Here is an 11,195-nt window from a genome sequence, read left to right on the forward strand (position 1 = left end):
GAAGAGCCGTCAGACATAATAGAAAGAATTATTAATAAGTTATTCCATTTTTCATGTTTCATGGGACCTAGTTGCAAAGAATTTTCCCCTCAGTAAACATTGTAAACATGAGTTTATGGTCTCAGTCTCTAGTTTCAAGTCTTCTTCAATGCATTTTATTTTATTACACGCTGATTGACAGGTCTCTAATAGACCATAGAGAAGGTGACGCTTTATCAGTTTAGAAAACATCTCAGCGGACAGACACCAAACTATTGAACGATTCCTTTCAAAATAAACATAATACATAATACTAACTTTTATTTCATGTCACAGAAGGTTCAGCTCTGATCTCAGTTCAAGCAGAAAACATCATTCACAGAGTTTATGGAGATTATCTCATTCAACACATAGATGTTAGTGTGAGACGATGATCAGCCTCCTGACCTCTGACCCCTGAAGCTCCCTTTGTTTGCTTGGTTCTCCCGGCTCTCCGCTGTGGTCTCGTCACTAACGATACGGTTTCATCTTCTTCCAGAAAGGACAGAACCTGGACCCCTTCATCCAGTCCTTCTTCAACTCCTGCGAGGCGCCCAAACCCAAACCCAGCCGTCCGGAGCTGACGGTCCTCAGCCCGTCCACCGAGAGCAGCAAGAAGGTTGGTAAAGTGAGGACTTCCTCCTCTTCACCATCGCTGTGCTGTCAGACGAGCTTTGATGAAGGAGTCCGCCCCCAACAACCTGCTGCGTTTATCTCCACCGACCATTGAACGCACCGCGTGCAGGACCCCCCCTTTCCTCTGGTTGTCATAGTGACGCTCGTCACACTCTCCTCTGGCCCGCAGCTCTTCAACAAGCTGTTCAGGAACAACGCCAACCTGCCGGAGAGTTCAGAGAGGAAACCCAACGACAACATCCAGGAAACGATGTCAGTAGACGGCATGTATGACTACGTGATGTATGTCGGTAAGTGATGGACCGAAACACCTCGGGTCTCCAAACATCCAGTACTGACTCGTGCAGTGACTCGTTGGCCTGTAGTGACTCGTTGGTCTTTTTAGTGACTCGTTGGTCTGTGCAGTGACTCGTTGGTCTGTAGTGACTCGTTGGTCTTTTTAGTGACTCGTTGGCCTGTAGTGACTCGTTGGCCTGTAGTGACTCGTTGGCCTGTAGTGACTCGTTGGCCTGTAGTGACTCGTTGGCCTGTAGTGACTCGTTGGCCTGTAGTGACTCGTTGGCCTGTAGTGACTCGTTGGTCTGTGCAGTGACTCGTTGGCCTGTGTAGTGACTCGTTGGCCTGTAGTGACTCGTTGGCCTGTAGTGACTCGTTGGCCTGTAGTGACTCGTTGGTCTGTGCAGTGACTCGTTGGCCTGTGTAGTGACTCGTTGGCCTGTAGTGACTCGTTGGCCTGTGTAGTGACTCGTTGGCCTGTGCAGTGACCTTCATCCGCCTGTGACTCAGGTCGGACGGTGTTCCACACAGCGGACTGGCTCCATCACACTCTGGCTGCTGTGAGGATCCTTCTGAAGAACACGTTTGAAGCCTACGTGGACCAGTTCATGCAGTCCAAGCTGGAGCAGATGCTCCAGGAGAACCACATAGTGTCCCTCATCACTCAGCTCAGAGGTGAGATTCCACTATGTGTAAAGATAAAGAAATGAAGCTGGATTGAAATCCAGATCCTAAACATCCCATAGTATGATGACATTCGTCATGTATTGAGTGTGGTCCACTCAGAACTTCTGTGTGGTTTTCATCTGCAGACTCGGTGTTCTGTGAGAGCAGCGAGCAGCGAGCTCCTGAGGACCAACAGGTCCGAGCCAAGCAGACCTTCGATGAGATGATGAACTTTCTACCAGGTGGGTCCGTGTCTTGATTGATATCAACCAATCGCGTCCTGAGGGTTGTTTGTTGGTTTCTATGGTTCCTCCCAGTGAGAAAGCCTCCTTGTGCGTCTTTCTCTCCAGACTTCGTGGAGAAGTGCGTCGGCCAGGAGGCGAAATACGAAGGAATCCGCCTGCTGTTCGATTCCTTCCAGCAGCCCGTCCTCAACAAGCAGGTGAGCTCAGTGGACACAGGAAGTGTCAGTATTGTGGGGGGAGTGTGGCTCACAGCTTCCTGTGTCTCCTCAGATGACGTACGTCCTGCTGGACATCGCCGTGCAGGAGCTCTTCCCCGAGCTCCGCCAGGTAGACGAGAGGCTTTTATTGTGAAACGACACATTCAGGGATGAACAGGAACTGGTTGCTTCATGGCGTGTTTCCTCTTCAGGGAGCGAAGGACGCCGCCGTGTGACGAGGATCAACATCTGGATCCCAGAAGTGCAATAATCACTATAAACCTCTGGGCTCATATTTACATTGCAATAAAGAGATATTTATTAATGTCTGTTTTCACTATAATAAAAAGTTTCAGTGTTAAAGACGATCGAAGGATGAGGCAGAAAATACTTCAGTCCAAGATGTTTTAATACGTTTGTTGTGACATTCTTTGTATTATACGACTTATTCATTTACTTACATTGCATTATAAGCCTGGGGGGCGGACGGGATTCAAACCACCATCACATACTAATGTTTGTGGAATACTATTTAGCGCATAAATGTAAAAATAAGTGCTTTATGCCATAAAAACGGCATTTAAATTCCTTTAAATACAAAGTACTTTGTTGTAATGAAAGTTCCTTCAAAAGGTTTCCTTCAAATAGTGAATCAAAGCCGTCGTTGTCCTGTGATGGAGAACGGTTTCCATGGCAACCCAGCGCGGCGTTTGACTACCAACGAGTTCATTGACATGCGGACGGAGGGGGGGGGCTCCATGACATCATCAGGAGGAGGAGTTACATCACCGTGGTTACCGTGGTTAAAAACACCTTCACATGAATCCTTTCCTCTGGTTTGGTGCGAGTCGGACTCACCTGCTGAAAAGAACTAACATTGATTTAAAGGAGCAGATGTAGGTTCCTCCTGCTTCACATGGTCCACAGCAGCACCAACAGAACCAGCAGAACCAGTGGAACCAGCGGGGCGGTCGGTCCGGGGGCCGAGTTGTAGATTTTGATGCGTCCCTCGACGGCGGGATAAACCTTTTTTTTCTGCTTGATGTAGTTGGAAACGACCGAAAGGTCCAAACTCCCTGCATGAACTCAGGAGAAGGAGAACATCAAACAGGAGGCCTCAGTGACTCCAACAAGTTCACCACAACGTCCTCCTCACCGCTGTCGTGCTTCAGCATCTCCTCGGCGATCATGGAGAAGCCGTCTCCGCCCTTCACCATGTAGGACGGCAGCACCACCGTGTAGATCTGCTCCGGCCGGACGGGCCGGTACCGAGGGACCCGACACTCGGTGCAGAGCGCGGCGAGGCTCCTCACGCGGCCCCCCGCCGGGAGGGCGAGGTCCAACTCCACGCGCATTCCTGCCGAGGCACACGGACCCGTCGCCGTTGGTTACGCACTGAAGGACACGCCTCTGGTAGAGACCTGTCACTCAGCGTGTAGCCCCGCCCTAAAGCGTGGTCTGACGCTACATGGACCATCGTTCACTAAATGAACATCATGCTGTGTTAGGGAGGGAAGCAGAGGAGTCGCCCCCTGCTGGTCTCCACACAGAATGCAGCTTCCACACACTGGAGGTTCTGGGCTCATCTGAACCAAGACGTCAAGTCCTTTCCATCAGCACTATTGGGTTCTCACCTTTCACAACATTACCTGCATCACTCAGTGTGAATAGTGGACCCACCTGAGACCTGCAGGAACTCCCCAGTGTTTCCTCCGTAGCGCTTCACCGAGTGCTCGAAGGCTCGGAGCAGCGTGGAGCCCTTCAGCTTCACCAGGTCGAAGGTTCCTCCGAAGGGCAGCACGGAGATCAGGTCGTTCACTGTGATCTGACCTGTGGGCCGCAAACCCATCCATTAATACCAAGGAATGAAGATGCAGACGTTGGGAGGTCCGGTTCCCATGGTAACACGGACGGGTGATCTATGACGAACCGTTGCTGGTGCGCTCGTCGATGGACGTGCGGATGCCTCCTCCGTTGAAGATGCTGCCGCTGACCTGGTTCCACTGGAGCCTGCTGGACCCCCCGAGGCTGCTGTCCATCTGGGGGGGGGGTTAGAGTTCAGCTCAGGGACTAGAGTCACATTTCGGCCTCCTGGTTAAACCCTCACCATGGCGTCACAGATCAGGTTCCCCAGGTTGCATTCCCGAAAGCGACACTCCTTGTCGGAGCCGTTGAGGAAGACCAGCGTGCTTCCCAACACCTCGGCCGAGTAGCTGGCCAGGTTCTCCTTCCACTTCTGCACGTCGGCCAGAACATCTGGGTCTGCACATGGAGGCAGGTGTTAGAGGGCCGCTGAGGCCAGGAGAGGTCCCACCGACGTCCTCCTTACCCTGCGGGACGCTGCTGTCCAGCAGGACGGGCTTCCCCGTGGACTTCAGGACGTTCCCCTCCTCGTCGAAGGTCACCTTCAGGTAGCCCAGGTACTTCCCGAAGGCGTAGGCCTGCACCACGGGGACCTGCCGGCCGTCGACCGACTTCACCATGAAGGGGTAAGGACCTGCAGGGACCTCGGAGGAGGGGGCGGGGCCTGGAGACCACAAAGGATACAAGAAGAGATTCACTAAAGCAGCTTTTAGAACAACCATCAATTCACGTCAAACAAGCTGAAATCCTCAGTGAGATCGTGTTCCACTTCCTGTTGACACGTGGCAAAGATCTGATCTTCATTCCTCAGCAGACAGGGGGGGGGAGAGCGCACTTCTCCTCTGGGGTAAATGAGGAGAGGCGGGTTTCCTCCTCAGAGACTCGACCCCCCAGGTCTGATCTCGTTAAAGACGGCCGGCTGCAGCCATTCATGTCGTCATAATGTGATTAATGCGCCGCGGTGCCTCTACGTGCATATTTTCAGTAGCAGTACTTCATTAAACAAGCAGCAACCAGAGCTCAGTGCTCCGCTGCCTGCACGCATTGGCTGGGTGGGCGGGGCTTCCAGCTCTCAACAGGCAGCTGTCAATCACAGGCTTGTTGAAAGAAAAGATGCCAGAAGTGAGATCTGGAAATACTTTAGATACAAAGTTTTTATTATTTTACGCATTTTTTAGTCTAAAAAAGAGTAAACGTCCGGTAAACGAGGACGTCTGCTTGGTCTCGTGTTGCATTTGAAGCCAACGCACAGCTACAGGCTGCCACCTCTCACCGTGTGACACTCACACTCACGCCACACGTCTAATGTGTCACGCTAATAAAACAATCCACGCGGGTTCATTCACTAAAACCTGATCACATCACAAACATTAACATCATGAGGTCAGAGATGAACCAGCTGTTCAAATATTCCAGTGTCTTATTTGTGGTATCAATAAGTATTGAAATATTTTGGCAGGTATAGTATCAAAGTCAGAATTTTGGTATCATGACAACCCTAAATGTGATGCTGTATCAGGAAACGTGAGCTTTTATTGTGAAGAAACCGGAAGCTTGGTTGTTTTCATCATTACCAACAGAGAAGCTTGTTGAGTAGCAGTTTTAAAGTGTGTTGGCTCTGTTTAATATTACTGCCCCCCCCCCCTTATAAATTAAGGAGATGTGTTTACTTTAAAAATATCCTTAAAGTGTTTTCATAAATATATGAATGAATGTTGTGTAGTAAAGTAATAAAGACACACTCGTTAGTGTACTTGTGCTAAATGTCTGTTAGCATGTCTGTTAGCATGTCTGTTAGCATACCTTAGCATGCCATATAAGGAAAAGGACTTGGCAATGGAGTGTGTTTAAGTGACTCCAGAATCCCACCTTCACAGGAGGCCTTGAACGCATCGTTCTCTGTCCTCAGCTGGAAAACATTCCTATAAAGCCACAGCTGTACCGCAGAGGTTATTATGGGTTGTTTAGTTGCAAAATAAAAGTCACATGACACAGCTGAGCTCAAACTACTTTTTCATATGGATGTATTTCTGCACTTTGTTCCATTTTTGTTTTTTTTTAGAAGTGTTCTGTTGACGAGTAAAGCGCTTTAAGTATCTTAGTGTGACAGATGTGTGACAGATGTGCTCCTACCGGTGTACAGGAAGGTGTTGCTGTGCCCCCCGATCACCACGTCCACCCCCCGGACCTCGCGGGCCACCTTCTGGTCCACCACGAAGCCCGAGTGTCCCAGAGCGACGATCTTCTGGACTCCCAGCGTGAGCAGCTTGTCCACCTGACGCTGCAGAGCCTTCACCTCGTCCTCGAAGAGCACGTCAGGTCCTGAAAGGGGGGGTCATCAATCATCATAAATGACCACTTATTAGAGAGAGAGAGGGGGGGGGGGGCTTACCCGGTTGGGAGAGGTGGGGCGTTTCCGTAGACGTGTACCCCACCACGCCCACCTTCTCCCCCCCCACAGTCAGGATCTTGTAGGGTAGGAAGGAGGTGCCGAAGGTGGAGGCCAGAGCGCCGGTTGCGTTGATGTTGGCGCTGAGGAGGGGGCACTTGATCTGCTCCATGAAGGGCGCCATGAGGCCCCCCACCCCGTTGTCAAACTCGTGGTTCCCAAACACCTGAGAGACAAAAAACTGAAGATTATTCTGAGGATTTAATGGAGCTCCTTTAGCTCCTCCCCCAGGCCCCAACGAGCCAATCAGAGAGCCAGGTGAGAACAGGTGAGGTCATGAAGTGTCCCTCCAGGGCTACTGTAGAAACCATAAGGGACACGTACAGTTCAATGTGTGACGTATGACGACCTTTGACCCCAGCCAAGGGACAGTCAGGTGACCTCCAACTGACTCACTGCTCTTCAAAGAGTCACTTTACTGTCACTGGTTTCCGCCCCCCCCCCCCCCGTGTTTCGGTACAGAAGGAGATGGAAGCAGGTCATGTGACCAGGGGGGCGGAGAGGAGCCTCGGTGGGAAACATCTAACCACAGAGACTCCACGCTTCTCGTTTAAGGTGTGAAGCCGGGGCCCGGGGGACGGGGGGGGGGGGGGGGGGGCAGCCTCACGCGCTGCTTCCTGTTCTCGCAGGTGGAGTCGTGCACGTGCAGCAGAGACGAGATGATGTGTTGAAAGCCGGTGTTGTGTTGTGTTGATCCCGGCGGAGGTTCCTGGGGGTCCAGATGCTGGAGGACCATGTTCACAGGTTCAGTTAAAGGGTCCCAGATGTGGAGAACAGGTTCTCAGACTGTTTGTCCCCTTTGTTGTGAGCTCAGGAAACAAAGCGCAGGCCGCCATCTTGAATCATGTCAACTGGAGACAAAGTGTGACGCTTAAAAGCATCAAAACAACTCAGAGGATCGATTTAAACACTCCATAATAATAAGAATAAGAAGAATAAGAAGAATTAAAGGTGCGAGCGGCGTTGGGCGGGTCCTCGCTGCTCCTTGAACGGCGAGGACGAAGCGTTCACAAGTCAGTGGTCGTTAACGCCAGGAACGCCGCTTTGCAAACTTTATCTTTGACCTCATCATGGCTTTAGGCCTTTTATGTCAACATATAACTAGAAGCTTCTGATGTACCATTAAAAATTAAAACCTCTCAGAATAAACCATGAGCCAATTTCCTTCAATGTCTCAATCACCAGAATACATTTGGTCATTTTCAGATGATATTTAAAAGGAAACAATCAATACTTTCATGACTACTTTCACTTCAGATTGATAGGACACATCCCCATGGTGACAGCAGGACATTCTGGTGTTCCATCCCAAAATAAAAGCCTCTCAAAATACCGTTTATGAGCCAACTTCCTTCCAAATCTTTTAAATTGCTCCCTATGCACATCGTTTAATATTTCTTAGGGCAAAATGCAGTTTTTAGAGCCAAAGGTGTCAGGATCACACTGTGCGATTTTGATAAGAATCGGGTTTAATCCCTGGGAGGAGTTTGGTTAATTACAGCGCCCCCTATTCTTTAGAAATAATGAAAGTATTAGTGTGTGTTCAGGGCTTCAATGTTTACACATGATATAATTTGTTGAGGGCAGGCAAAGTCATTTGGAAGCTAAAAATCTGCCAGATTAGGCCACACCCCTTGCAAGGTTAATTAGCCCATATCTCACCAGAACATCGAGTTATCAGCACCATTCTGATACATCAAGGGCACATTGAACCAATAATGATCCATCGACGGTTTCGTGACAATCAAACTCAGCGTTTAGGAGAAATTGCCAAAAATGTGTTTTTCACTAAATTGAAAATGGTGGAAAATCTGGTTAGGCACATTTTCATACTATGATTGACTTTTTCGTAAAACACCTGTGTGCCAAGAGTCAAGTTGATCGGACATGGGGGGGGGAACTGGCCTAGTGTGGTCTTTTTCACATTTCTAGAGGGCGCTGTAGAGACATTTCTTTATACCCAAACATTATTACATTTTATAACAGTCCAGATATCCAGGCCAAATTTAACAACTTATTGAATATGATAAAGGCCCCAAAAAGGCTCTTAGTTTGTCCCTCGAGGACCGCTCTGCTCCTCTAAAGGATTTGCTTTCTGTTTGAGGATGAAAGCGTGAGGACTTCATCATCTCACCATGGCGTCGTAGCGCAGCTTGTTCATGAAGTGAGCCGCCTCGGCCCCCTTGTAGTAGTTGAACCACACGCTGCCCTGGAACTGGTCCCCCGCGTCCAGCAGCACCACGTGGCTCTCCTTCTCGCGCACCATCCGGATCGCGGAGGCTCTGCGCGCGACGCCGCCGAAACACGCGCCGTCGCGACAGAGTGGAAGACAGTTCACGTCGGTCTGCTCCACCCGGGCGTGCACGTCGTTGGTGTGCAGGAGAACCAGGTCCCAGGCCGCCGAGGGGGACACGGAGGAGCCCAGCAGGAGGAGGAGGTGGAGGAGGAGGAGCCGTGGCTCTGGGCGCGCCGCTTCCATCCGTCCGCCGCGCGTAAAGACTCGAGAGGAGGTCTGTGGAGGAGGTCTCTACAGGAGGTCTGTGGATGAGGTCCGTGGAGGAGGTCTCTACAGGAGGTCTGTGGAGGACGTCTCTACAGGAGGTCTGTGGAGGACGTCTCTACAGGAGGTCTCTGAAGCAGTTTTCCGCTCCTCCTGCTCCGGGCCCAGAGGAGTCTCCAGGAGGAGGAGGAGGAGGAGGAGGAGGACTCCATGGTCCGCCCCTCTCAGTTCCGAACCACTAAAACAACAGTCGGGTTCATTCGGAGCTTTTTAGAAGAACTTTATTTGTTGCTTCTTTGATCCTTAAACTACTTTCACGAAGAAGAACGAAAGAGGATTTTGAATCACTTTCAGGACCAAAAAACTTCATGATGCTCAACTCTATGATAAAGCACACACGCACGCGCGCGCACGCACGCACACTAAAAAAGAAATACAACAGAATACAGTTGCTGCGATGACGTCACCGAGGACGGTTTTCGTTTCCGTTTTCCTGACAGCAGGAAACTAAACATCTGTTTAAAAACAATTTAACCTCCAAACAAATGTTCAGAGATCACAGTCCAGCTTTAAATGCTTCAATAATGTTAGAACAAAACAAAAAAAATTATATATATATATATATAATTTTTTAAATGTATTTATATACACGTCAGTTTTAGCCCAACAGTGTCGTAGTATCTCACCACTAGGTGGCACCAGCCCCTTAGCAACCTATTTTATTTAAATGTTATTTAAATCTCACATTAAACGACAGAATCAAAGTTCTAAATAGTTAAGCTTTAACTCACATATTCCTGTTGTAGGGGTTTGTTTAACATTGTTAGTTGGAGGATTACAATTAATAATCTCATGTTAAATTATCATCACTTAATATTAGTTAAAAAAAGAAAAAAAGAAGAGTGCAAGCAGGCATCTAATTATTATTGTGTCATTACGACAGAAAACAAATGTGGTTTGATCTTAATGTGTAGAGAACAGTGTGTGTGTGTGTGTGAGGAATGCTGGGATGGGAACATAAGCTGGAGGGGGTGTGAAGACCCCCCCCCCCCAGCCCTTCTACCAGCTGATAGAGCACCTGTTTGGCTTGTTGTAGACATCGTGGAGTCGAGGCCCCCCCCCCCTCTGGGTAACGAGTCCGACGTCTCCACGTTCATCGAGCTGTCAGTCAGCAGAAGTTTTTGGGAGCTTTTTGTCTCTGCTTTTTTGTGTCTGAAAATCGATGGATGATGAAGCTGTGGAATCCAAACTGCTTCTCAGTCGACCTTCACGTCTTCTACTGGCTGGAACAAAGCAGGATGAATCATCCATGTAGACGCACTACAGATGTTCTACCACCAGGCCTACCAAATAAACCAAGAACATTAAAGAAGGAACACCTCAGAAGGTTGCTTCTTGTACCAGATACGTAGTTTAGTTTGAGACGGCCTTCTGAGGACAAAAGACCACAGACTGATTCCATAAAGTCATGTTATCAATGTTTACTGAGGGAATAAATCAAGAGTCAAGTTCTCATAGACGTCTATGGGAGCAGAGGAGTCGCCCCCTGCTGGTCACTACACAGAAGTAGAGTCATTTCCTCATAGACGTCTATGGGAGCAGAGGAGTCGCCCCCTGCTGGTCACTACACAGAAGTAGAGTCATTTCCTCATAGACGTCTATGGGAGCAGAGGAGTCGCCCCCTGCTGGTCACTACATAGAAGTAGAGTCATTTCCTCATAGACGTCTATGGGAGCAGAGGAGTCGCCCCCTGCTGGTCACTACACAGAAGTAGAGTCATTTCCTCATAGACGTCTATGGGAGCAGAGGAGTCGCCCCCTGCTGGTCACTACACAGAAGTAGAGTCATTTCCTCATACACGTCTATGGGAGCAGAGGAGTCGCCCCCTGCTGGTCACTACACAGAAGTAGAGTCATTTCCTCATAGACGTCTATGGGAGCAGAGGAGTCGCCCCCTGCTGGTCACTACACAGAAGTAGAGTCATTTCCTAATAGACGTCTATGGGAGCAGAGGAGTCGCCCCCTGCTGGTCACTACATAGAAGTAGAGTCATTTCCTCATAGACGTCTATGGGAGCAGAGGAGTCGCCCCCTGCTGGTCACTACACAGAAGTAGAGTCATTTCCTCATAGACGTCTATGGGAGCAGAGGAGTCGCCCCCTGCTGGTCACTACACAGAAGTAGAGTCATTTCCTCATACACGTCTATGGGAGCAGAGGAGTCGCCCCCTGCTGGTCACTACACAGGATGCAGGTTGATTCTCAAAGCTTAGCATCCTGGTCTGAACTAGTTCTGTGTGTTTCTACAGATGTTCTTGAGCCCTACGTTTTTTTTCACCAAAGGATGA

The 11,195-nt window shown here is 49.5% G+C and overlaps 2 protein-coding genes across 7 annotated transcripts in view; one reads left to right on the plus strand and one right to left on the minus strand.

Moving 5' to 3' along the window:
* The window catches only part of LOC119195352 (sorting nexin-14-like), a 9,241-nt gene extending 6,878 nt beyond the window's left edge, over positions 1–2,363 (plus strand). For all 6 annotated transcript variants that reach the window (XM_037450203.2, XM_037450210.2, XM_037450205.2 and 3 more), the window contains exons 23-29: positions 518–637; positions 824–944; positions 1,441–1,605; positions 1,743–1,838; positions 1,947–2,038; positions 2,112–2,168; positions 2,251–2,363. In XM_037450203.2, the coding sequence (XP_037306100.2) occupies positions 518–637; positions 824–944; positions 1,441–1,605; positions 1,743–1,838; positions 1,947–2,038; positions 2,112–2,168; positions 2,251–2,274 (675 nt within the window). In that variant the 3' untranslated portion in view covers positions 2,275–2,363. The remainder of the gene's footprint in view (positions 1–517; positions 638–823; positions 945–1,440; positions 1,606–1,742; positions 1,839–1,946; positions 2,039–2,111; positions 2,169–2,250) is intronic.
* A 227-nt stretch (positions 2,364–2,590) lies between these two features.
* Positions 2,591–8,986, minus strand: nt5e (5'-nucleotidase, ecto (CD73)). Its single transcript, XM_037450218.2, has 9 exons — positions 8,485–8,986; positions 6,294–6,516; positions 6,035–6,223; positions 4,368–4,565; positions 4,146–4,300; positions 3,969–4,077; positions 3,719–3,868; positions 3,195–3,395; positions 2,591–3,114 (listed from the first exon to the last, which is right to left on the minus strand). The coding sequence occupies exons 1-9, from the start codon at positions 8,827–8,829 to the stop codon at positions 2,951–2,953; spliced, it is 1,734 nt and encodes a 577-aa protein (XP_037306115.2). The 5' UTR covers positions 8,830–8,986; the 3' UTR covers positions 2,591–2,950.
* Positions 8,987–11,195: the final 2,209 nt, after the last annotated feature.

This window comes from Pungitius pungitius, chromosome 20 (genome assembly GCF_949316345.1).
Source record: "Pungitius pungitius chromosome 20, fPunPun2.1, whole genome shotgun sequence".
Taxonomy (NCBI): domain Eukaryota; kingdom Metazoa; phylum Chordata; class Actinopteri; order Perciformes; family Gasterosteidae; genus Pungitius; species Pungitius pungitius.